The sequence below is a fragment of the Paramormyrops kingsleyae genome, chromosome 14 (genome assembly GCF_048594095.1).
Source record: "Paramormyrops kingsleyae isolate MSU_618 chromosome 14, PKINGS_0.4, whole genome shotgun sequence".
Taxonomy (NCBI): Eukaryota; Metazoa; Chordata; class Actinopteri; order Osteoglossiformes; family Mormyridae; genus Paramormyrops; species Paramormyrops kingsleyae.
Genome location: NC_132810.1, coordinates 7514716 through 7542010, shown reverse-complemented (window position 1 = coordinate 7542010; position 27295 = coordinate 7514716). Strand labels below are relative to the sequence as shown.

Sequence of the window (27295 nt, the reverse complement as noted above, 5' to 3'; positions counted from 1 at the left end):
TGTATTTAATGTTCCCTCATTTACTATTATTTTAAAGAATATTACATTTCTAAGTATCATTATTGATATTTTCAGATGTAAAAGTGAGAGTTTTCTTATCTTGTAAATATTACCTCTTTCTGTAGAATACATCCATATGGGCTGATTAACCTCCGGGACCCCCTTAAATGGGTGCAAACCCCCACCCCCCCCCTCACCCCCCCCAACCCCAAATGCTCAACCAAAAGCTATTGCATTGAAAAAGCATTTATGCATTGAATAAAAACTCAAAAGTACAACCAATCCCACATATTAATTTAAAGTTTATACCCTCAATAGAACAACACAATGTTAGATGCCTCTTTCGTCTGGCGTAATAATTACTAATAAAAGACACATTTAGGCTGTTATATAGCCTGGAGTGCAAAGGCATGTTACATATACAGCCGTCTGGCTCCCTCAGTGCCTCTGTGGGCAGTGGTGGCTTAATGGTTAGTGAAGTGCACTTGTAATTGTAAGATTGCCAGTTTGAGTCCCCGCCCAGCAAGGCACCACTGAAGTACCCAGAGCAAGGTACCACCTCCAAGCACTGCTCCCCGGGCTCTGAATTAACTGCCCCCTGCTATGTCACATTGGGTTAAATGCGGAGGACACATTTCATTGTTGTGCACCGTATGACCACTGATCACCTAATTCTCTAAAAGAGAACCCAAATGATTGGCTCCACCCATAACATGGAATCAACTGCCTGAGATTGCAACTAGTACAAAGTCTTCGAGGTGTCAGTAGGGTACATATACATATGGACCAAAGTATTGGGACACAGCTATTAATCATTGAATTCAGGTGTTTCATTCAGACCCACTGCACTCAGAAAAAAAGGGTAAAAATCGCACCTTTGCTTGTCACTGGGGTTATGCCCTTGTAATTGTACCTTTTAAGGTACAGATTTGGACTCAAAGGTACAAACAGCATTAATGTGCCATTAATGGTACAGAAATGTTCCTTAGAATCCAGTTACCTACAGCTAAAGGTACAACTGACAGACCCTTGAGGATACAGCCCCAGTGACAAGCAAAGATACAAATTTTTACCGTTTTTCTGTGTGTGGCACAGGTGTATAAAATCAAGAGCCTAGCCATGCAGTGAGGCTTACAAACATTTATAAAGGAAAGGGCTGTTTTGAAGAGCTCAGTGAAATCGAGTGTGGTACTGTCATATATGATGCCACCTTTGCAAGAAGTCAATTCGTTAGATTTCTTCCCTACTAGATATTCCACAATCAACTGCAAATGCTATTATTGCAAAGTGGAACCATTTAAGAACAACAGAAACTCAGACCACATTAAGTTAAGTCAAGTTTACCTAGCCATGCAGTTTTTTTTTTTTTTAGGAAGATTGGCATCCGGGCTAAAATACTAGGGGCTAACGACGCCCATGGCCCACACAGAGCCCTGAGACTGGAAGCCGTATACCTTTACGTCCACCATCAGTGTCAGACCTCACAAACGCTCTTCTGGATGAATGAGCAAAAACATGGACACTCCAAAATCTTGTGGAGCGCCTTCCCAGAAGAGTGTCAAAGGGAGGATGAACTCCATGTTGCTGCCCATGGATTTAGAATGGGATGTCATGACAGTTCCTGTAGGTGTAATGGCCAGGTGTCCCAAAAATATTGTCCATGCGGTGTATGTACAAGCAGTGCTTGAAGTGGGAAAAAATAAGTGCAGGAACTCTAATTTTCTCGGGCCACTGTCGCTGCGTCGGATCAGTTTCAGTAAGTACCGGAACGCAGAAAAAAGTGGCGGAACCCAAAAGACGAAAATACAGAAGTTCCGGAACTGCGTTCCGGCACACTTCAAGCACTGTGTACAAGGTGAAACTCTGCAAATACAGGATAACCATGGTTTATATAGGCCCTGCTTAATAACACACTCGCTTATATAGATTATATACACACTAAAATGTGATACTAAATTAACTCGCTGCTTTGAAGTTTACTTTTGTGGCAGCCGCCTAAAATTTAAATAGCGTTACATACTTTCGCTTCTATATTTATTCTTGAAAGTGCGAAAACGGCTAGCAGTCGCTCAGCCCGAGCAGGTCGGCTACACAGGACTGACGGCCCTGGGAAGAGATTTTAATTCTCCACATCTTTCCCATTCAGTTCCTGTCGATTTTTTTTCCCTAAGTATTATGATATTTGTGGCACCATATCACCAGTTCGCCTGAAAATTTCATCCCCGCAAAGGCCTGTCGGCTGCCACCAATTTACCCAGTAGGACCCCATTTGGAAAATGTCCCCAGCTTTTAATTATGAATTTCTTAAACTGGTAATTCTGCGCAAAACTCGACTTGTGAAAAGCAGGCATTTAAAGCTCTACTGGGGCACAGCCCCCTCATCCCCCGTATAATCTGATCGTGAAATTTTACTGGGGCACAGCACTTACATACTGGTGCACGCGCCCCAGTAAAAGGGGTCTATCGACTCCCATGCAGGCACATAACGTGTTTGAAACCACCCCCTGCCCGAATGTTTTTTGTAACCGATCACACACGCAGCCAAATAGCAAAACTAGGAGTTTTAGTCGCCCTCAAAATATATTTCTCCTAAGGTCTACCAAGGGGGACCCACCCCACAAAATCTATGAAGAGGGACCAATCGGCAGGGTTGCCAAAACCCCAGCAGCCTGGTGAGAAGCATTGCCTTGCGGAGCTGCAGCGGCAGAGTGCAAACATCGCTGTTGGGGCTGCAGGTACCGGGAGTGACGCAAGCGGCGGATCGCGAGCTGACGTGAAGTAACGGGACAGAGGCGTGCGACTGGAGTGATTACGGTGACAGAAATCCGTGGTTCTGTAAAATACATTTGCGTACTTTTAATTTATATTATTCCATCATAAACCTAAAATGAGCTTTCTCGCAATGAAAATTTGCACAGAACTGCTTTAGCTGGACTTTGCCACAAGGGGGTGCTGGGCCTTGCTTGTCCATTAGGGTGGGGTGAAAAAATCAAAATTTCCAATAGCAATTTCCAATATATCTCATCTTTAGTTGTGGATGTGATTTTTTTTTCATAGTGAAGCACTTCAACCACTTGTGCTCAAAATTCCAGGGATGTTCACATTGCATTTTGCGATATGACTTGTTAACCATGTTTATGTATCCGACATCAGTCTGTGTTCCTGGCTCGTCACAGGACCGATTGACATTTGAGCCACGGACAGAAAAAATAAGAGGCGGAACAGGTGAAGAAACGGTCTGCCACAATCTAAACTGTAAACCATTGTTGGTTTAATAGTGAATTAATGCCCCTTTGAGGAAACATAAAACATTTCTGTACAATGAACTTTCTGATACATAACAGAATACAATACACAGAAAGATATTTATATAAAGTCAGACAATTATGGAATAGGAAAATATACACCAGCTGAATAAATAATGTGGATGGCAATATACATGATTAGGAGAAAGAATTAGTCCCAGAGATCAACTGATAACAAATCATCATATGAAAAGCAATGTTGCACACCTGGCCCCTCCTGTTCGCAGGGCATGATGGGTAATTCCTAACACTGGGGAGCTTACCTTTCCCTTACACTGCTGTAACAGGTGTGCCTGCAACCTGCGACGCCACATTTAATGACCGAAACCCTTTTTGGCGAGGTCTGCATGTCATTAATGCGTTCCTGCATGGCACAAGCAGGTGGCTGAGGGCAAAGTGGGTAACAGCTGAGTAGGTAACAACTACTCTCCTTACGTTTCTTTGATTTAGCATTAAAAAGTGAGTATTCCAGGGCATCTAAGAATGCAGTTTCCTTTAATCATTTGATCCCACAGATTCTATTTCCTGAAACGACTCGCGCAATTTGTTAGAAGGCTGATCATCAGCTAAAGCTAATTAAGGCCAGATACTTTACTAAAAGGTACAAAGGATGTCCTCTTTGTAACTGCAACCTGTAAGCTCTTGGTGCAGAGCCAAGCACTGACTAGTAAGAGGATAGGTGGCGCTTTAAATGGTGTCGTTCTGGGTCACTGGAATCCATGCCAGAATCATGACTGTAGAACACACCAAAAGAGTTGTGGTTTGACCTGGTAATATTGACTTTGTTTACATGGTATAGAAATGAGGCAGTGAAGGACACAGAATTGCCAAGGCTCCCTCATAGACCACAATTTAGGATAACAGCCAATAAGACATGAAAACCAACAGTACGTTGACTGTCACATCCCAAGCTGGGCTTATATGTACAAAAGGACACGTATCACACCAGTCTTTGCATTAATAATAGTTTGTGCAGTTGGAGTAAATAGGACTGGAGTGACTTCCGCTTTGGTCCATCTGAGCCCGATGCCACAACAGCACGCCATTGGGCGATAAGCCATGCAGGTGCTCGCGTCCCACGCTATAAGAGGTACAGAAACGCAGGAGAACGGAACCGGAATCACCGCAGCACGATACCGCTATTAGCAATGTGAAGAAAATGCAGCAGAGTTGCTAACAACACTTGTAAAATCTGTTGATATAGTTAAGTGGAATGCAGTACGGAGAAAGAGGGACTGCATTAATACCAACAGTATCTTTATCGCTGTGACTTTCAGCATATATACAGCATTTTTAAAAAGCACAGTTCATTGCTGTAATAGAGCAGGCTACAGTATATCGGATCGGATCGGATCAGATCAGATCAACAGACAGAACTACCGGTACTTTGCGGTCTGCTAATTCTGCAAAATGGTCACTCTGAACACAGACCGGCAAAGAGGCCGTGTTACTAAGCAACACCAATGACAGCATCATGCATTAGAATCCTCCTGTGGTGTCATCTCAAAGTTGAGGTTAAGGACTTCCTCAGAGAAAGGAGATGGAAGACGACAGGAAGGAATATTTGCATTTAAAAACAGGGGTCTTGCACATCATGGTTTTGAAGCGTTTTATGTGTTTGAGCTCATGTTCTGGAATTTCTCTCTCAGGTTCTTCACCAAGCCCTGTTGGCTGTTGTCCATCTTTCTGCCTGTGGTTAGGACAGACACATGGGGGCCGTCGAGCTGCTCGCTGGCCACAGCCTTGCCCCCCTCCCTCTGCCGGTATTCGTCTGACTCTTGGTACGCCCTACAGCGGTCGATGACTTCCATGATCGACATCTCTTCCTGGGAGGTCGGTAATTGTTTGTGGGCATAGCCTTCTGGTTCACCTGGCTTCCTTTCCGTCTTTTCTGCTCCACCCCATGACTCTGCTTTCTCCACCACGATGACCTTACGGTCATTGGGCAGCGAGGCCTGACCGGACACATAGTAGCCGTCGGCCAGTTCTCGATCTTGTAAGTTCGGCAGTCTATGATCCAGTGACCTTGATCTACAGAGCTTGTCAATGCCCCTGCCCAGGGGCCCCCTGCTTGCATGGGACTTGTAGATCGGGATATCCTGGGGGCCACCAGAGGCCACCTGGCTGAGTTCAACAGGAGGACTGGAGGATGAGGAGAAGCTGAAGTGTCTCCAGGTGCCTTGGGGCCGCTCAAAGGCATGGTCCATCATCTTCTCAGGCACGGAGCAGCTGCGTTTCACGGCCGAGAGGCGTGGCGGGCCGCTGTTGGGGCCCCGCTGGCAGTACCGCGACCGCAGTTCACGCACATCTGGCCAGTGGAAGCTCTCAGCTTGTACGGGGCTCAGTGGGCTCCGGGAGCTCGAGCGACCAGGTGACAGGATGTGGGGGCTACCCAGGGAGCTGGGGGTGTGGGCTGGGCTGGGGGAGTGCACCTCCCTCAGGATGACCTGCTCATAGGTGTTCAGCGGCAGCAACAAAGTAGGTTTACCTGCAACACAAAGAACTTTTACACTCGAGACCTGATCATGTGCATCCCTGTGACGTTCAGGACTCCTGTTCCTAGCAGAATCCCCCACAGCTGCAATTCCCAATACTACCCATACAGCATGTTTTTCAATTAATAACTAAATTTAATATACAAAATTAAACAGGATCTGTTTACAAACAAAGGTGCGCCTTCATGGAATGACCAATTACTGCAGCCAACAGCACTGAATTCACCGATGTTGCTTTAGCTCATCGTTTTGCTCCAAATAGTAAAATTATACTACCATACTCTCACCCTTATTAAAAGCTACTTTTTTCTTCTTCAAAGTAACAGAAGAGAAACGTTACTCAAACAGATCACATAAAAAAGCCTCTGAGTTAAAAGTGGACAGAAGAAAATGTGTGTTTAACAACTGGCTTCTGTTCTTGTGGTCCTATACATTCCGTTCAGCATGTGGTAACAACCAGACTGATTAATAGACTCTTCAATTCCCTACTGAGAACCTTATACCACAGCACACCCTATAAGTGCTGACCGACTGAATGTTCTAACATATCTGATTCGAGCGGCAAGAAACAGCAAATACTACAGAACTTTTAAAACAGTCAACATTCTGGTGCTTTAACTGTCCTGGCCTTACCTTTGTCCTCCACATCCAGCTTTTCTTCCTGTACAGATGGCAGGTTCTTCTTGAGGAAGTGGGCCTCAGCGTCCCTCCCTCGTTGCCTCACCGTGGGCCTGGTGTTCTTTATCCTCTGGCTGTACTGCCGGGCCAGCTGCAACACCTTGCTCTTCATCTTCTCCATGTCCTGCTGAAGCAGGTCCTCCTCCAACTCTGAGCCCAGGCTAATTATCCTGGGTACAGGAATTCGAGGGACCCTCCCCTCCTCATATGGGTCAAGGCTTTCACCCAGGCTGTCTAACTGCAGTTTCCCCTCTTCTCCATCTTTGGAGGACTTAATGGGTGAGACCACAGAGGACTCTTCTGAGATTGTGCTTAGTTCAGACTCTTCCAGAATAATCAGTGGTTCACTGTATTTGGCCTCAGGACCACTCTTGCCCCTCTGGGACAGAGATGGCCCAGAATTCGTGTTCTTCTGAGATTTCAGGCTATCCTGGTGCTCCGTTAAGTCCCCATTGACTTCCATCTCCATCTCCTGCCATACCTTGATCATTTCAGAAGAAGGCCTAAACTCATCATCTGTAATGGGGATCTCACTGACACTCGGAGATGGGAGCTTGGTGCTTTGGAACACCTCCAAATTGGGATCAGGAAGCTTGGCTCCTGCACCCTGATCATTTTCTAAGCCTGGGAGATCAAATACAGACCAGGAGGGTGTCCTGGAATTAGAAATAGGCTTCTTCTCTGCAACAGATGCCTTCTCCTTGGGAATGCTATTGAGTCGGCTACTTAGGTTCCTAACCAGTCCAACTGGAATGTAGGATAAACTCTCCCTTCGCTTGAGGCTGAAGTTAGCATCCTGGTCCTCCGCATGCTCATAGTAGGTCCTGATCTTATCAATAAGCAGGCGGTCTCGCTTAGACAGCGTGTCTCGCCTCCTAATAGACCCTCGGTCTAACTCAAAACAGTTGTCAGCACTGGAGGAGATGGGATCCACTGCAGGGGTAGGAGGTTCCTGAAAGGTCTCACCAAGGCTGAGGGCACTGGCAGTCCTGCTACGGGTGCTCAGCCGCGGTGAGGAACAGCTCAGAGACCGCGTTTCATCTGCAAGGAGGCTTTCCCTCCGGGAGAGACTACTGACAAAGCGCTCGGCAATAACGCTGGCCTGGTCCAGCACCGACTGCGGCAGGATCCTAGCTGGCTCCGGGTCCTGGGCCATTTCCTCTTCTTCATCATCATCCTCATCCTGTGTAGTCTCCCCACTGCTGAGAGACTTGGCCTCTACTAACTGGGGGACAAGCAGACCCTCTGTCATCCCTTCTCCATCACGCAGTTGCTCAGAAGGAGCGACAACTTCAGGATTCTCATGAGCAACACGCATGTCAGTGGGTTCAGAATCAGAGGCATCTTCCATTTCGTCTTCGGTGACACCAATCTCTGGGGCACCACTATGAGGATGCAGCTGATCATCAGGGGCCTGGGGAAGGATAGGGAAGAAGTAATTAGCAGATGTGCTCAACTATCTATGAGGCTCTTTAATTACCCTTATATCTGGGCTGAATGTTATGTTTTTATTTCTTTTCTAGGAAATGACATGATAGATTTTGATGGATCTGTGCCCATACAGTAAAATTTCATTATAAAGAGACACATGATCAGCTATTTCTACACGATGAATCATCTGCAATTGCAGCATAATGGTCAGTCAATAGTGACGCACAATAAAGTCCATGGTGTGCAGAACACGCAGCGTTACAGGGCCCAGGTGGTAAGGGAACATTCAGCGATGCAGAAAGGGGATCGCCAGCTGGTCGGCTGGAGAGGTGCTCATTTCAGGAGCCGGATTCCTGCGGGAACCACCCACTGATGCCAAAACGTTCCCACATTTGCCACAAGCAACGGAGGGAGGTGATCCACGGGTTTGTGGGCGTGGGTTGAGTGGTTGCTATTTTCATGACAAAAAGTACTCTTAGTGCAACCGGCTGCATGGCCCCAAGCTCGGATCCAGCTGAAACTCGTATGCGTGAAGCAAGTCTTTCACTGAGCTCTCAGAGTTTGGAACTGAAGAAATGAACAGAGCTGGGCATCGATTTCAACTGCAGCGCAGCTGTCAACTGAATACAGCAATGACCAGAGGCATGGGTGACCGCCGAGGAACAGGGACCCTTAGCAACAACTCAAGAGGTACACCAGAAACCAAAGCTCAGGTTTTTAAGAGCGAATCAGTTTTGATCCATATCTGAGCATGAAAAAACTACCCTCTTTTTAAATATCCAATTCAAAACTTCTCTCAGTCTCGCTTTTTCAGACACTTGTCACTCACATGATGCTCTTTGGGGTTGCCATCCTCAGTCGGTTCGTCCCGTCCACACTCTTGTTTCGGTGAGCCCTCCCCTGTACCCTCACACCCATTTTCATCCTATGGGGGTCAAAAACAGAAATGGCAGGAGTGAAGTCTTCCTGGGAGGGTATTCAACTAACACAGAGTGCTGACAGATTGATATCCCTGCATAGTCAGTGATCACGACATGCGAGATGAGATGGTCCTGTCTGTCCATTATGTGGCTTTAGGATGCTGCTAGCTAATTAAGGTTAGCACCTAAAATGTTTTTCCTCCATTCTACCGTTTTAGGAATAGACTCACTTAAAAGTTCAATCAACATCCTGTTTTGATTCTTATAAGAGCTCCTTTCAAACAGCCCCTATTGTCAAAAAATCAAAAGGCAAGCCCACTGCTCATTTAATCACCAAAGGCAAAGTGTGGCTTACTTTAATGACCTTCGAAAAATACACCTTTGAAGTTGTCCACTAATTCTGAGCTATTGAATGAAATGCAAACAACCATTGAATCTGGAGGTCTAGTAATCTAATTAGTATTACCCTACAGTGCTTATCAAAACTCTAATGCATTTCAAGTCAAGTCAAGAGAGAGTTGCCCGTTACTGATTCTCCCATCTACTACATGTGTGCAGCCAAAAGAGGAGCACTGTGCACACTGGAGCTATTTAGGAATGAACATCAGACCATAATCAAATAATCAGCTGCATAAGCCATGCTATGGCATCCGCAGTTATGTTATATTATGATCATGTGACCATACTTTGCCTCTGTTAGAATAAGAGCCATGAGCTCATAGTTACATACAAAGTACTCAGGATTACTTTCAGTATCCAAATTACCTCAAATGACAGAATTCCAGTTAATTTGGAATGTATTAACCAATATTTCAAAAGCACATGACATTGTGTAAAAAAAAAAAAAAAAAAATCCTGTGAAGGAAATGTTTTCATTTGCACCCACAGCAGAATTCGTGCAGTTATTGAAGCAGATTATATCTGTTGATGGTCATGCAGGGTTATTAGTCCATGAACCAGGATAAAAGCACAGGGTGACCACCGTCTCCTGAGAGAGACTGGACCGGTGCATTGACCGAGCCAGCGCCTTAGCGACACCTCATTGACATGAGGAACGACATACGAGTGGAGGCCAACTCAACAGCCTCGTCACAGCCTTGGGGCGGACTCCGCCCTACAAACCGAGGCAGAACCGACCCCTTCAGGGGTCGCGCAGTCACCCTTATGCCAGGACCAGATTACCAACTGCAATTACATTTCTTGAGCATCATTACGATCATTCCGGGGAGGGAGTGGGACAGTGTTCAAGCCATGCACCAAGTTAATGTGAAGGTGAGAGTGAAGATGCTCCATGCGTCATTCAGAGTTTCATTCAGTGTCTGTTAGCTGCAGCCTCTTTGGTTACTTTGTAAGTGGATTACGGCACAACGTGAGCGTGCGAGCCAACGCTTTCGATTGGCCAAGTGGCGACGTTAGGTGGGAGTGGTGGGGAGGACAAATGGGGGAGTAAGAAGCCCATTGGTGGCAGAGAGCCTCACCGTTGTGAACCGAGCAAAAAGCAAAGCCTTGGCTCTATAGTGCCAGCAGGAGATGGCGGCCAACATGGAGCTGGCAAAGTCGGCTACCTGGTCGTCCCCCATCAGAATATCGTCCTCGTTATTCTCCCAGTCCTCCTGAGCCACCCTTTCACAGGGAGGTGCCCCTGGTCTAGGTTCCTCACTGTCACTAGGGGAGAGCCGCTCAAAAGAGTCCTTCTGGACTCCCGGCTCCTCATCATCATCCTCCACACTAGGCCTTTCAGCCTCAGGCTCGCCTTGGCTTGAGCCCAAGGTGCTGACACTAGCTCTGGCCTGCAGTGAGCGCCTGTCGGCCTGCAGGGCACCTTCGCTGTCTGCGTGCTGTAGTACGAAGCCAGAGAAAGTCAGTCAGGTGTTTTATTGTTATGCGGCTCCAAGATTCGGGTGTCGGTTTCGATTTTTATGGTGGGGGGGGGGGGGGGAAGAAGATTTATCCGTCATAACAACTAAGGAGGGCATAAGGATAGCAGTGAATTTATAGTACTGATCAATTTTATTGAATGGGAAGAACAGAATAAATAAAAATGAAAAGAAAACAAAAAAATAAAAATAAACCAAATTTATGACAAGAAATCAATGTCCAATTTTATGTGCAGAAGGGAAGACATCTGCAGTACTTTGGGTTGCATTTCTGTTGCCAATTGATTTATGTCTGGGGAACTAGGTAACCTTAAATCCTGTCACAAAACCAGTTTACAGTTGGCTTACAGTCAAACTGAACCACATCCAACCGTCTGACAGCGGGAACTGGAGATGGACACGTCATGCCACTGGTCACAAAGGGGCAACGTGCATTCATGACTAATAGGACCTTAGCCAAACACTGATCGGCGAGAAACATCCAAGCACAGAGACCTAATGGTCATGAGGTTTCAACGAATGGTCTTACCTTGAGAATGGCTGGAGGAGGATGCGAAATCACATGGGAAGCAAAATCCGAGAAAAGAGGGATGGAAGATGTCAGACATGAGAAAACAACCACAGGTTCATAATGCTGCAAACACTCGCTCCCCAAGATGGATAAGAGCGGGAAGATTTTCTCGAGATTATCTCGTGGGACACGTGATGGCCATTTTTACAGGTAGTACAGCAATTTTAGAAGCTCCTGCAACTTACTGAAGTCAAGAAGGCAAAAGAACAAGATGTTTCCTTATCCTACCCAGTGCAAAAACGTCATCTCTGTAATTGGGTCATTATAAGGAACACAAATGAAAAGGGCTGTTTTCCAAGTCACGCCTCTTCAGAGCAATTGCTACCGACTCCCCCTCCCCCCAGCATTGGTGAAGGATCCTCAAAAATAGAAATGAAGAACGTCGAGTTCATTACACTCCCATCTAAACTGCTTCTAATGGCAGGGGGGAAAAAAACATCTTTTCATCCCTAGCAAATAATAATTCACAAATGGGATGCTCTACTGATCTGCTGCCAAAACCGAGCTTGGCTACAGACGGGAGTCAAACTGTTTTAGGCCGTGGCGTTGCGGACAGCACTGCCTGCAGGCGAATATCCAGCCTGGTTGACTGTGTCTGGGGCCTGTCAAGCTCATGAAGGAGTCCTCCTGGAACTCCTTCACCCTGGCAAAAATTATCCCCCGTTCCCACTCAGCTAAATATACTGGGGGAACCCTACCAGAGGGCCTTGACATCTTGTCAAGGGGTCCAGAATTTCTAGCTACGTCCCTGCGGACAGGCAGGCCACTGGCATAGCGTCTCTACTCCCCGCCGCCTGCTGAGTGCTTCATTGAAGGGCAGTGAGCAAAGCAGAAGCGACATCCTTTCTTATATAACAGAGAGCCTCCCTTAGGTGCGGGCATCACACTGCATTATATGGGTAAAATCTGTGTTGCCATGGGGTCAAATGTGTGTATAAACAGTTTTTCGTCACTTACCTTTGGTGCTTTTGATGATCTGCTTGGCAGGTTCTAAAGAGGGAATCAAAATGGAAAGTGAGTACTACTTAGGGGGAACAAAACATGAATTTTTATTGCCAACTGTAATATAAAGTTTAATATATATTTATGGTGCTGGCTGTTGTCAACATGTCATATCACAGTAGGTGGCACGTAACTGACTCAAAAACAAAATGTAAAACTGAGACATCGGCTGACGTATAGAGTCAGCAGAAGAAATCCCAGTGCTGCTTCTGTGGTCCATAAAAGACTGTTCCTGACCATCTTGTGTTCTGGAGATGGTTCTTACCTGACCGGCGTCGCCCTCGTCGCCCTCCACCCGGGAATTCGTCTGAACTGTAGGACATGGCCTTCTTAAGCCTCTCCGGGCTGTACCGGTACTTTGTAGGGTCTGGAATGTGGAAGGCAGCCCATGTGCATGAGTGCGAGACCCTCATATGGTCACCTGGCTGAGCTTTCTCTACAGGAGATGTCTCAGAATTTCAGGCTAATGTCAGCAATGGCTCCCCACATCCCATTGAGATGCTCCGCTTAGATTTGAGATTCAACATGCTATATTTTAACAAGAGCAATGAAATGCTTACTTGCTCAACCACACCCAATACAAATGATCAGCACGCACGTAACAGACAAGAGACACGCTTAGACATCACACTTCACGTCTTAGACAAGTATTTTGCAAAACACTGAAAACTGCTGCGTACACCACCAGTCAAAGGTTTTTGCACACACTGACATTTTCTACATTTACATCTTACTCACTTAACATTTACTAAAAATACACTCAATATTCTTTGCTAACAAATAAATCTACAGTATGTTCACCATTTGAGTTCCTTTATTAGCAAGAAAATGTCATACGTTTGATTCATCAAAGTAACCACCTCTAGCAGTTATAACAGCAGAGAAAATTCAAGGTATTCTTTCTACAAGGGGCATTAAACAGTGCTCTGTTACATGGGGTGAACCAGTTAACCAGTGCATTTAAAGTAAAAGGACAGCCTAGAATTTGACTATGCCATAACCACACAGCCAGTCCATGGGATCTCAGACATGCATTAGTACATACTCTTTCCATATTACAAAGGAAACTTGTTTTATTTTACTATATTTTCATTTACTCACCTTTAATGCTTAACAAGAATAAAAAAAATCTGCAGTTTATGAAATAAACTGAAAAGTGTTAAAACCTGTGGTAGTGTACAAGGTAGTGTACAACATGACTAGTAGTGCACAAGTTAGTGTACGAGGTAGTGTACAAGGTAGTGTACAACATGACTAGTAGTGCACAAGTTAGTGTACGAGGTAGTGCACAAGGTAGTGTACAACATGACTAGTAGTGCACAAGTTAGTGTACGAGGTAGTGCACAAGGTAGTGTACAACGTGACTAGTAGTGCACAAGTTAGTGTATGAGGTAGTGTACAAGGTAGTGAACAACTTTTGACTAGTAGTGTACAAGCAGACAGATCTTACAACCCCCCCCATAAAAGGTTTACCTGAAATGTGCTAATACAGTCTTCTCAACTGTTTTTTTTATAGCACTGTGAACATGCTAAACTTTCAGCCATTGTTAGTCACTAAGCTGCACTGCCCATTTAGCCTGAAGAAACCAAACAGTCTGGTGCGACCACACCAACACTCACATATGGAGTCCATTTCCAGGATGGCCTCCTTTGCCTGAAAGACAGAAAGAAGCGAAGATGAACACACTGAAGACAACAGAGACAGACAGGATCCCCCAAGGAGAAGCCGGACACAAGGTGCACCTTCTCTGGGATGATGGCATGGTGGTTCTCCAGAATGAGCCTCTTAATATGATGGGTCCACAGCCTCTTCTCTTCCACTGTCTTGGCCTGAAGGAGAAACACAGAGCGTCAGCGGCGTCCCGTACAGCATATGCAGGGAAGGGTCCCCGAATGGGACAAAAGGCACGGGAAACCTGGTAGGAGCTCAATCAGATATCTACCAGTCACCAGTAGGACAGTCTCAAAAAACACGCAACAGTCCTACATTCTCCAACTAAGATTTTAAAATTGATCTGTATACACTTCAAAATACTATACTGGTCACACTTATCTCAGTTATATATTTTATAACACTTCTGTGTGATCAAACCATTACTACAGGCAGCAGCTGTAGTCTCTGGTCTCCAAACATAATGTCAAACTGACCTTTATCAGAGAAAGAGAGCTTTTCCTGAACAGTAAACCAGATCAGGCGATTTTCAAATTCATCTGCTTAACTGATTACTTATTTCCTCTGACAAATTCAGCCAATATGCCTTTGGCCAGAGACCTTCAACCACCACCAACAGATCCAGCTCAGTTCCAGATGAAAACATGTTGCTTATGCAAAACGGTCCCAAAAAAAAATTAGACAATACTGCTGAAACATACCCATCATAATCGTATCTCCCTCATGCCCAGATATCGAAAGTTAAGGATTTTTCGACAGTGGGTAACATCGGATTTCCACTGAACATCACAGCGCGGCCTCAACGCACAAGCACAACAAACTAAACCACAAATCACATGAGACGAGGCTTTAATGGGCCACATGGGCCAGAGCGCTCACCTGCACCGTGTGGGGCTGCTTGGGGTACTTGAAGCGCGTCACACTGAAGCACAGGGAGTCCTTGGCGCTATCGATCAGCATCAGTGCAGAGCACTGGAACGGGAGCAGGTTGGGTTAGGTTAATGCTGAACACGCCCGGGCCCAGACGGGCCTGTGCCGGCCCTCACGGCTGCCACGGGACGCTCACCAAGATGTTACTTTTGTGCTCATAGTGCTCCCCCCGTTTCTTAGTGATAAGGAGGATCTTGTCGAAGAGGAAGAGCGTCCGCTCGTTCTTAACGCGATGGATCCGGAACGTGCCCTCCAGGACCAGCTCGCCGTAGGTGGTGAGATCTGGTCCCTTCCAGTTGATGAGCAGAGACTGAATCTCCTGTGTGGGCAGAGTGGAATCATTAGATTAGATTAGATTTCTTTATTGTCATTGTAGAGAGTACAACAACATTTTTTGCTTAGAAGCTCAAAACCGATGCAGTTTTAGCACTGAAACCTTCAAGGCTACCTGGCAGAACAGAAGATAAAATGGAACCACAATGGCAGCCACTTTCTCCTGCGATAATGGAAGGCCTTATGTACTCATGTATGAGGGGCTAACGACTCACCTGCAGCCTGATGGCGTGCTCGTGCTTGCGCTTCATATCGTTGATGTACCAGGCCACCCTCGTCATGGTGTCGATGGCTTCTTCCACCACCTCATAGCCCTCTTCCTCGGGGTCAAAGTGTTTGGCGATCTCCTGCAGCGGGCGAGAGGACAGTTGTCAGTAGATGCTGGGAGGAGCTTGTCGACCAGTGGTTGTGGGTTTTGATTAAGGGCGTGCGGCCTACAAGGAAAGGGGTGGCAGGAAGGGCCTTGCGTGGGCATGACCTGCTTTTGAATGGCGGCCCCCTGGCAAGCTGCGCCTATGGACGACTGGCTGTGGAGATCCTACCTGCAGCAGCAGGTGATACTTGAGGATCCTCTGCACAGGCTTGAGCAGGTAGGAGCCCAGTGGCAGGGAGCACTTCAGCGAGGCCTGACGGTCCCGGAAGAACTTGGCCAGGACCTTGTTCTGCATGCATTCTGTCAAAGCGGCGACTGAGCTGTAGGGGGACGGGGAAGGTATGGCAGGAGGGTCAAACACATGGTGGATCTCTCTCTCTCTCTCTCTCTCTGTCCGTCTATCTTGCCTTTTCTTTCTGGTTCCCATCACAGACCTATTTCTCCATCCATTTTGCCTTTCTGTAATTTTCACCTAAACGCATTTTGATGGCAGTAAGATGAGACCATTTGTTGCTTTCATTTTGCTCACTGTAGTCTGGGGAATACCATTACCATTGGCACCCAGGCTCAATTTCCCAACCAACACTATTCCACCATAATTCAGTTTGGTTCCATTAGTTTTCTCGATACAGACAGTAGCCTTGGAAAGCCACACTAAGTACTACGGTGTATGTTGGTGCCCCCTTATGCAGTCTGGGAAAAGTCATGCAAGTGGACATATCAATGATGAAAACTGAGCAAATTATGTGGGCAATGTTAATGTGCTTCCGGAGGCTCAGTACTGCGGACGCCAGCCTGAAGGATCTTTTAGAGTTTAAGTGACGATTGAGGGCCTCGGATGTCTCAAAATGGACATCATAAACAGGAAGACGACACACAGATGAATTGCAGCTGGGATGCAGTGGGCTGGAGAGAGTCAGGCATTCTGAGTTCTCATTCATCCGGATCAAACCGGCTTCCTCTAGTTCACCTAACTGCATAGTGCTTTTCTGACAGGGCCTGTCCTGTCAGATTTCCACTCAGAACTTTAGTGATATGATAGCTGCAGGGGGCTCTATTTTAAATCTTACATTTTTAACTGGTGTAACATGGGGGCTGTTTTGACAGCTGTCAGACTGCCACGTCCTGTTTATTAAAATCACACAGAAGGGTTTGAAGAGTTTGTGACGAGAGACACGGCACTGTCTGGAGATATCGGCACAAAGCCGTACATTTTACGGTCTTAGCATGGGGTTTTTACTCTGACATGCAGGCACCCAACTCACATTCACCAGGGAATGACCTTCCTGATCAAATTAACTGCACTGCACTGAGGCTGTTTTTGCCAAGACGGTGCCGAGTTTCAGAGTCACATCGCTTGGACATTATGGGTGCGCTGTTTCCCGTGCCTCATTAGTTCTCCATCAGCTGGGCTGAACATATCAATCCGACAAGGGACCAAATTTTCCTTTCATGCTCCAGCGACTGACAGACAAAGGTAATAAAAAAAATAAAAACTGTAACCACAGCAGTCACTGAGGCTCATTATGGTTTATTGAGCTATGGGGCAACAGCGAGATTAAAAGCGGGGCAGCTGGCTTAATGACTGCCTGATCAGCAGTGGCCACAAGATAGTCACACGTCCGACTTACTTGGGGTAGTTTGTGCAGTACTGGGTGTAGATCGTGAAGTACTCACTCTGCAAAAAACCCCAACAGAGAAAGGCAGATGTCAAGCGGATGGCATCCATTTCGACATATACAGAAAGAAGCACAAACAGGACAAGGCGGACGCTTCTGCTCACCATGTCCACGAAGCATCTGGCGATGGCCACGGGGTCGTTGTCGCACTGGTTCAGAGACTGCAGAAGCTCGCTGGGACAGAACAGAGGAGGCCAGGGTGAGAGGGGCAGCTGTCATGCGGCACTTTTCCACTGGCACCAAGAACCGAGCCGTACCGGGAAGAGACGGTTTTCCACTGTAAATTATGCAAGCCGTACCCAAACTGTACCCATACTGACATGCTCCTGCTTAGCCGGGCCGAAAGCGTGACCAAACTCAGCTGCTTGCATCACCACCATCTGATTGGTCAAAATGCATGGAGATACCGGTTGCCTGCTAATGGATTATCTGAAGGAAAATGTGTATATTCTATATATTATTCATTGTTAGTAGTATCTCACATCACAATGTATTGTTGCGTTCTTGATGATTCAGAACCTGAAAATTTCCAATCTCCTACTCAAAGAAGTACTGTAGAACGGAATGAATTCGTAATGCAAATGTACAGAAACGAATGCTAACGGAAATTAGCACATAGTAAATCCTGACGCACGCTGTGTGAACAGTAAATAATGTCACCGTCTCCAAGACAACGACTGCAGTGGATTATTGAAGCGGGCTGGAACCGTGCTGTAATTAGTGTCTCTTTGCGCCACAGGTCGGGTATGGCCAGGTTCCTGTACGTCAGTGGAAAAGCACCAATAGAGCCAGCAGGACAACCCAACCCTGTGGAGTGAGGTCCAGATGATGCACTTTTCTCTTCTTACCTTTGGGGTCAGGTGCCACTCAGACACCATAAGGCTTCACTGAATGCTACAGTGCTTTGGCTCTCACGGACCAGGGATGGGTTACCGTCACACCAAAGAAACCGGGTGACGACAAGCCACAACAGCAAACCATTTCCGAGCACTTGTTTTCAGTCATTTTTCAGTTCGCACAGAGGCCGGTCAGGGCCCATGGAGCTACAAGGAAACCCCCGAAATGGAGAACACGGTCCTGGCGTTGCCATGGAGAAATGATATGGGGCAGGAGAGCCACACAGGGAGATGTCACCACACATGCAGTCTACAAATGTCTAAAGGCGCTCAGCCCAAAATTTGAAGGAGGGGTCATTTTCCTTCCAAGACAGGCTGAGAAATTAAGGGGGACAGAACAGAACACAGATAAGTCAGGGGTGTGAAAAGGTACGGCATGATTGGAGCATACAGTGAGTCACTCCCACAGGGCGGGTCATGAGCGATTATGAGTTGGACAGGCTTAATGAGAAGATAGGAAATGTGACGACACTGCAGACATGCCCCCGGCCCCAAACACACCCCTCCCCCCAGTGGAAGGAACGCGACGGACTCGAGCAGTGTGCACAAACAACTCTCACACGCGGTACCTGGGCCATCAGTGCAAATTACCCCAGTATCCTGACCAGGCATTTCCGGCCCTAAAACATCAGGACGACAGACTCAGCCAAGATAAACAAAACAAATAAGTTTCTCAGACAGCAAACCGAAAGCCACTAAAATAAGGTCTGGGGATTTTCAGGGGCCTGGCCCCAAAACCCACAAGCTGCATCGCCATATTCCTGGTGGAGAGACAGTCCATCCAAGCAGATAAACAGCACGGCCATCTTGCCATGATGGGGGCGGTTGCAGTTGGTGGTTTAGGTACCTTAACTCCATAAATGCTTCCTGCTAATTAGTACTTCCCCACCACAGAGTTCTGTTCACCTTCTTTTTTGACTTTGATTAGGTTTAAAATATTTTATTTTAACCTGCAAACATTAAATCTTCCTTCTGTTAATAGTGGTATGAAAACTATATGGACGAGGGGTGGGGTTATTGTGACCTCTATCCCTGTGACTGCCCCCCCGTACCACCCATTTGGGACGCTGACGAGCTGAAGTGTCACCAAAGAGGGAGCGCCATTTCTGACAAATGGCTTTGCCACTGATGTGCCCCGGGGGGCATGTGGGGGGGGGGGGTATTTGGAAAAGAAAGAACTAGTTTAACAGGCAGACCAGCTCTGGCATGATGTGGAAGTATCTTGCTGATGCGAGTCCCGGCTTCCTGAGGGGGGGATCTGCAAAGGTTGTTTCTTTGGGAGATGTGAGGATATGGAACCAGAACAAAACCCAGGGCAAGGGAGCACGGACCCCCTCCAGGGTGTGAAAGGGACCCCGGCCAAGCCAGTCCATGTGCCTTTGGATGAGGGAGAGGCTCACCTGTTGAACTCGTAGATGTTCTCAATGTTTCCGAAGAGGGCACACACGTGCTCCGGCCTAATGGGCAGGTCCGCTTTGTCAATTATGTGCGCCAAGTAATCCTGCAAATCCAACAAGACCGTGTGAGCACATCAATTCACCCAATTACTGCTTAATTAATTCATGTAATTAATTACATTTCTGAATTGACTAACAAATGCCGGCATGTGCATCGTTCTCCCAATCAACTCGGAGAGCGATATTAAAAGAGCTTCTCTTTAAATCTAAACTGAGAGTCTATCTGTGAATAACTACAGGCTTTGCCCAAAAGGGGGAGCCAGTGCACAGCCAGTAGAACCTGAATGCAATCAGAGCAGATCTTCTGATTTTTTCCCCATTATATCCTGCTCCTGGCGCAGGCAGCATGACATCTTGCGCTTACCCTAGTGACCACTTCCTGTCTCAGGTAACAGAATAAAATAACATATTCACCTAGCAGTCTTCAGCTTTTATGGAATACAGTCAGACATAAGGCAATTTAAGATAAAGCAGAGTCGTAACATAAGCACTCAGTGTCAGATTTTACGTCACATGACCGCAGCATATCTTGGCTTATTATAACATTAGCATAACGTCATTAATTGGACTGAGGTTAGTAGACCGAGTTATTGTCTGGCTGTTGAGGCCCCGTGTCTGTGTTTGCTCTGCAGTGGGAAAGGACCCCTAAAATCAGAACGCAGACGCTGAGATGTTTAGGGGACTTTCTGGGCCAGTCTGGGTCGGGCTCATGTTATTGTTGGCGAGGCAGACATGCCGGTGCTGGCAGAGCGTTGCTGGTGAGGGTGGGAAGCTGGGGATGGACCGCCAGTGAGGTGTGGTTACTCAGGCTGACCTGGAGGGGGCGCTCTGCCATGCCAAGACCCCTCAGTATCAAAGAAGGAGCATGACCCATCCCTTCACATTCAGATCATCGAACCCAGAACTCAGAATGACAGTAGGGATACTGTCTCAATTACAATTACAAATACAATTACAGTTACAAGCTAATCGATTGTATGTCTTTTCAGCCTATCGTTGTCTGTGGTACAATCTGTCCAAACCCAAATTCCTTCAAATCCTCATGATGCACCACAGAGGCATTGCCCTCGATCCCAAAGTCACTGCGCCCTTCTGTTTATGTTTTATGAGTTTAATATCCCCTCAGAATGTGCTGGTGCTGAAATTCACGGCACAAATTTGTTTAATCACCTTTTTGGGGGAGATTAGATATATTTAGTAACTTGTGTTTTCAGCACCGCACACATAAATCAAAGAGAATGTTCATTAAAAATCTTGTTTTTGAGCTGTGCCAACCGCTCCGGCCTTACGATGCTCCAAAGATCTCCGAGGAGGGGGAGAGAGGAGAGAGGAAGCCGGCAAACACAAGGCGGACATGGAGACTGGTTTAAAAGCACCAGGGGGAGGGAGTGGACCAGGCTCCATGCAAATGCTGGCTTTGAATGCTCACAGCAGGGATGGAATGCAAAGAGACCAGCAAGAGTCCTCTGCTGCAGAAGACAACAAATAGGCATTTAGAGCACAAAGGGGCGTGGCCTGCTGCAGGTCAGTCAGATCACTCTTACAGTGGGTGCAGGTGGGACTCGTGCAGCACAGTGCACTACAGCACCTTCTCATCACCAGGACTGCCTGCTGCTTAAGCAGGCCCTGTACGTTCACCTTCGGGCCACCTGAGGAGACCACAAGCCTGAGCAGCAAGTTCAGCTGAGACCATGGAGGCAGCCAGGGGGAGGGTCACGTCCATCACAAAGCCTAAGGGCGCAACGGACGGCATCCGGCGGTGAGCAGGGGCGGGCGGGGAAAGAGACGCTGAACTTCCCCTGACGGCCTCGAGAAAAACGCTGCCAGACATGAGGCCAGAGTCGGCTTCTCTGAATATACACAGAACAGAGCCTTGGCTGCCAGGGAAAGGTCTGCGATTCGAAGTGTGGGAGGTGTAGGACTGTGTGTGCGGGGGTGGGGGGGCACAGAGTAGGAAAGGGGGCGGGTTGGGTTCACTCTGCACCTGAAACAACACGGCAATAGTCAAGCTCGCACTCCGCATGTCAAATTGCTGCACTCCACAGACACACCAGTCTTCAGTTACGAGATGGCCAACTGCTAGGCTCTCTCTCTCTCTCTTAGCCGGTCTGTCCCTCTCTCTCTCTCTCGGCCGGTCTGCCCCTCTCTCTCTCTCTCAGCCGGTCTGTCCCTCTCTCTCTCTCGGCCGGTCTGCCCCTCTCTCTCTCTCTCTCGGCCGGTCTGCCCCTCTCGCTCTCTCTCGGCCGGTCTGCCCCTCTCTCTCTCTCGGCCGGTCTGCCCCTCTCGCTCTCTCTCGGCCGGTCTGCCCCTCTCTCTCTCTCGGCCGGTCTGCCCCTCTCTCTCTCTCTCGGCCGGTCTGCCCCTCTCTCTCTCTCTCGGCCGGTCTGCCCCTCTCTCTCTCTCTCGGCCGGTCTGCCCCTCTCTCTCTCTCTCGGCCGGTCTGCCCCTCTCTCTCTCTCTCGGCCGGTCTGCCCCTCTCGCTCTCTCTCGGCCGGTATGCCCCTCTCTCTCTCTCTCTCTCGGCCGGTCTGCCCCTCTCTCTCTCTCTCTCTCGGCCGGTCTGTCCCTCTCTCTCTCTCTCTCTCGGCCGGTCTGCCCCTCTCGCTCTCTCTCGGCCGGTCTGCCCCTCTCGCTCTCTCTCGGCCGGTCTGCCCCTCTCTCTCTCTCGGCCGGTCTGCCCCTCTCTCTCTCTCGGCCGGTCTGCCCCTCTCTCTCTCTCGGCCGGTCTGTCCCTCTCTCTCTCTCGGCCGGTCTGTCCCTCTCTCGGCCGGTCTGCCCCTCTCGCTCTCTCTCGGCCGGTCTGCCCCTCTCGCTCTCTCTCGGCCGGTCTGCCCCTCTCTCTCTCTCGGCCGGTCTGCCCCTCTCTCTCTCTCGGCCGGTCTGCCCCTCTCTCAGCCAGGAGACCCAAGAGACGCCAACTCTTATCTGCTCACGCTGAATCCATCAGGCACCCATGAAGGCACCCGTCTGTTTGACACTGAGCACTTGCCCAGGACCCCAGAAGCCAGTGCCAGCGCCTGGTAACAGCTACAGTCACCATGTCCAGGTTCACAGGCCTCACATGGCTTGGTATTTGTACATCTGAAAACCATATAGAAAAGACAAAAATGTTCTAATAAATATCAAGGCGAGATTTAATCACTAGCCTTGCGGATTCTGACTCCCACCTCTCAAGTGGCCAGAACTCCTGGGACCTCGTTAACAAGCAACCCCCCCCCCACTACACACACACACACTTGTAGTCAAATCTTCGTAGCGACTGTCCATTCATTTCTATGTAAAAAACCCTGATCCCAACTTTGACAACCTTAACCCTAATCCAGCCCTAACCTTAACCATAACTAGTGCAACAAAATAGAAGACTTCAGGCATTTTTAGTTTTTTGATTGCAATCACAGATGTTCATAAAACTGAGTTTCCCCTTGAAAAAATGGTCCCCACAACATTAAAAAAGCAGGTTTTTATTACATCGTGAGGACATTTGGTCCCCACAATGCAATATTTACATGACCCACACATGCATGCAGCATGTGCCATCAAACTAGAGAGGGAGGCCATGACTGTGACCGTCTGACAAGTTTTGAATGAGCTGTGACTAATGTTAGATATCAGTTTCAGCTAAGACGCTTCATAAAAACTGTCACTTCCAGGACAATATGAGGTATAATGCTGCAGCTTGAGGGCATGCGACTGCATTTCTCTGACACACACTCATCTGAGGCACCCTGCGGGTCCCGCCTCAGAGGGCCTGGCGCATTCGTGTAAATACCGACTGTGGGAGACAAAAGTTTCTTCCCACCAAGAAGCAAACGCACATTAAGACTGACAAGCGGCAAAGCAAGCTGAGGGTCCCGGGGACAGACAGACGGGCGGCTGCTCCAGACTGCACCGCGGGACACGTCATTATGTCATCGTGTCCTCCGGTTCCTCGGGGGATTCCCTGTCTGGGCTTTCTGAGGAGGAAAGCCAGAGAGGATCGTGGGAAGGCTTGGAAATTCTGGACGGCCTCTCAGGTGGCGGCTGATGGGGGGAGGGGGGAGTCTGAGAACCCTGGATTCCTGTGCTGACTGTAAAGACTGTTTTACACCTGGGGAATAAGCTCTGCGGTTGCAGCTTGGGGGTCTTTAACGTGGGACGGTCTTTAGCGGAGCCAGGACTGACCTGAACGATGCTGCGCAGGTCCCTGACGTACATGCCCTCCGTCTCGATGATCTCCACCACCACACGGTCCACGTATGTCAGCTTGGGGTTGGGGGCCATTGCTTTGGCAGCGAAGGGGGAGATCCACGCGTGTGGGACGGCCTCAGCTGACTGGCTGCCGTTACGACGGGACTCCGCGGGGCGGATCCCCCGTGAGTCTGCCTGCTGCCACTTCTTGGTGCCCCCCGCTGGGCTCAGCTCGAAGTCGACGTCGTCTCCGGGTGGGGGCGGGGCGCTCCCGCACAGGCTGTGTCCGTCGCGAGATGAGCCAGACGACAAGGTGGACACCAGGCTCACCGGGCGCTCTCCGTCAGAGGGGTCGGTGCCGAACGGGGCGGAGCAGTCCGGTACGGCGCCAAGAGATGCACGCTCATTGCTGCTGCCGGAGGAGGCCGTGGACAACCGAGGAGATTCTGAAATGGAGGGGGGGGGGGACACACACAAAAGAACATCTGGCCTGAGTGAGACAAATTACTGAGGATCCCTGAGTCTCAGGTCATGGAACCAAACCCAACGAGCACCTGGTTACTGTTAAAGACAATCTGCTGCTTTAAGATTAGGAGGCATACATACAAGATGGCCTAACTCCCATCGACAGTAACACTGAAGGGCCTGCTTGGAGTAAAACAGTCAAAATTGCTCCCCCTCCCCGTATGAACCTGAACCTGGGACCTTCTGACCCCAAGTCCAGATGTGCACTGCCAGTGGGCCGCTGATTTAGCACCGAGCAGCTAAAGCACCCAGCTCACTTCGCTAGATCCTTAACTGAGGCGGTCATCAGGGGTCACATTCCACGTCCAAAGGACATAAGTAGAGAAGGGGCGGAGGGGGGGGGGGGGGGGTTGCTAGTGTGATGCAATCAGGTCACGGGCCTGTTCTCAGAAGCCAGGAAGTGAACACACAGGGAGGCACAAGGCAGTAATCTCAGACACAAAAGCACCAGCACGCGGCTCTCCATCGATGCCGCCATTCTCGGGATGTCTGGAGAGATGGGAGCGGGATCCTGCATTATCGCAGTGTACAGCTCCACATCGCTTCTGGGACCGTTTTAACAAACGTGAGGTCCTGAGAACACACTCAGGGAGCAGCTTCAAATGGTGGTGAGCAGGAAGTTACGGGGGAATCTCCGTTTAGGCACCTTGCTGATCAGGAAGCAGGTCGGGCAGGAAGCATGGTCCCAGGTGAAGGTACACACACACGGAGCAGCCCTCCCTGCCATTCTGATACCTCTCTTTTATGGAAAAGTCTGACTTTGTTGGTGCTGTGGCTTAACGATGCTGTGGGGGGCAGGGGGCGGGGGCTATTACAGCGACCAGCAGCTTACAGAGAGGCCCAGCGTTTCCCTACTGGGCAGTGGAAAGGCCCTGGGTCCTGGAATCAGGCCAGAAAGGCGGGACATGGGGACCCGGATCATAAAATTGAGGGAGACAGCATAACAACACAGTAGGGGGGGGGGGGGGGGGGGGGGTCGTGTAAGGACTCCGCTGCAGTGACTCGGCATGAGGCCCCCCTGGCCATCAGAGGCCTCTCTCACCGCAACGCTAACAAGCCCGTGCCGAACAATCCTCCGCGAGAACATTCTGGCCTTCCTGTCTGCTGTATCACCATGAGCTCACCGCGCCCCACCCCACCCTATCAGGCAGAGGAGCCGCGCTGCATGTGAGGTCACCGAATCCGTGAGCCGGCCCCAGCCCTGCCTGCTAAGCGGCTGCTGTCACATGACGGAACACGAAGGAGCAGGACCTGCAGAGGCCTGGAGCCGCACCTTCAAGGGGAAGAACGGCGTCACTGGGCCGCGAGCCCGGCTCTGCACCCGTGCGAGGATTAAGCGTGTTTCAGCCCAGTCCAAGACACACACTGAGACTCAAACGATTCACAAGTAGTAAGGAGATGTGGAAGATCTAAAACATCAGACTTAAAACTGCTCCTTCTCCAAGAGAGGAATTTTGTTTTTTTTCCTGTACATGGAGACATGTTCTGTCTGGACCCTAAAATCAAATAAACAGCCCCATATGTGGCTTCACATGCTTGCAAATTCAATTAAAAGCCAGAAAGGGAAGCAGTTCAGTGGCTTCAGTGTCAAAACAGATGATGAGGAGACCACAGCACGACCTGGAGGCCAGATAGAGGAATAGAGCGTTTCTGGAAAACTGCTCATCTGGGCTGCTGGGAAACTTGCTACAAACCGAAGCAAGCAGAAAAAATATGCACATCCTACAAGACAAGGCAGGGAACCCAGGCACGCAACTGGGCACAAAGACGACAGCCGAAGGGGGGTCAGAGGTCAGCAGACCAGCAGCTACCGTGTTACCGGTCGGCTGTGGTTCACAGAAACGGAAACCGCCCCCCCCCCCAGTCACCCCCAAAAAGGGGAAATCCTGTGTGGACTGGTCAGGTCGAGGAGTCCGGTCACATATGATACTGTGGGGGGAAAGAAAACCAAAATGCAAACAGGTCCCTCAGTTTTCCCAGCGCAGAGCAGCACCGACCATGAAGGCAGATCCAAACGCTTGACTTTATTCTTAAGCTTCCTGTGGTCAACTATGGCCTACCAGCTTGTTTCCTGCGGCAACCAAAACAGTCAGATACCAGACCTGAGTAAGGAAGGCAGTTGAAGCTTCAACTGGAACCCAATATTATTGGTTTGATCTCATCTACATAAACCAATAAAGATATTCAACATTATCATAACCAGTGTGTTCATCACCGTCAGCATTTTCATATAAGCATGCACAGAATCCAAAGGAGTTAGTTGCAAAGGGTATATATGCCCTTCTGCTACAGGAAGGAACATGTTTTGTGTTTTTTTTTTTTCCTGCTCTTGTGGAATTTTTTTTTTTTCCTGCTCCATCAAGTCAGCTATAGATCAGATCAGGGAGTTCACTCAATTTGGCAAAACGAGCATCATTAAATCACTGGCAAATCCATCCATGGTGATTAACACGCCAAGCACTTTTCCATTAGCGGGCTGTCGCACACGCTTTGGCCAAGCAGACTGAGCCATCACTGATCCGACAGCCCTATCGATCACGGGTCATCACCCAATCAGCTCCGGTCACAGCAGTCGACGGCTCGACCGGTTTGCAGAGGAAATTACGAGTCAGGTCAAGCAAGAAAATGCGCAAACATACCCAACAGGCTTGAGAAATACTATATATAAAACAGAGCTGGTTATTCCACCTGCCGAGACAAAACAGAGGTAATTAAACCAGTATAAACCAACACAGGCAGAAGCTGGTACCTTGGGACTAGGATTTGTGGCTGACTCATGAGGAGCAGAGCTCTACGCACCAGGAGACTCAGGTCACAGCAGGCAGGGCCAGAGATAAGAGGCCGGAAAGCCTCTTGATGTTCAACCGAAAGTTAAAAGTTTGAGAGTATGTGAATTTCTCATATCTCTCTAGCTACTACCCCCAAACCCACAGGTCCTGATCACAGAAATGCTCTCCCTGCTCCCACACTCTGGCGCATGGAAG

At 48.6% G+C, this 27295-nt stretch overlaps 1 protein-coding gene across 4 annotated transcripts in view; it reads right to left on the bottom strand.

Annotated features, from left to right (window-relative positions):
* Window positions 1-3249: 3249 nt before the first annotated feature.
* LOC111838878 (pleckstrin homology domain-containing family G member 3) overlaps window positions 3250-27295 on the bottom strand; it is a 54297-nt gene continuing 30251 nt past the window's right edge. For 2 of the 4 annotated variants that reach the window (XM_023802285.2, XM_023802283.2), the window contains 17 exons: window positions 23781-24232; window positions 19563-19663; window positions 17371-17440; window positions 17219-17265; window positions 15757-15907; window positions 15430-15561; window positions 15018-15200; window positions 14831-14923; window positions 14023-14109; window positions 13900-13933; window positions 12545-12646; window positions 12235-12267; window positions 11236-11246; window positions 10308-10667; window positions 8739-8834; window positions 6434-7892; window positions 3250-5793 (listed from right to left, as the gene is read on the bottom strand). In XM_023802285.2, the coding sequence (XP_023658053.2) occupies window positions 4916-5793; window positions 6434-7892; window positions 8739-8834; window positions 10308-10667; window positions 11236-11246; window positions 12235-12267; window positions 12545-12646; window positions 13900-13933; window positions 14023-14109; window positions 14831-14923; window positions 15018-15200; window positions 15430-15561; window positions 15757-15907; window positions 17219-17265; window positions 17371-17440; window positions 19563-19663; window positions 23781-24232 (4289 nt within the window). In that variant the 3' untranslated portion in view covers window positions 3250-4915. The remainder of the gene's footprint in view (window positions 5794-6433; window positions 7893-8738; window positions 8835-10307; window positions 10668-11235; window positions 11247-12234; window positions 12268-12544; window positions 12647-13899; window positions 13934-14022; window positions 14110-14830; window positions 14924-15017; window positions 15201-15429; window positions 15562-15756; window positions 15908-17218; window positions 17266-17370; window positions 17441-19562; window positions 19664-23780; window positions 24233-27295) is intronic. The other 2 variants (XM_023802284.2, XM_023802286.2) reach the window with 2 other exon arrangements.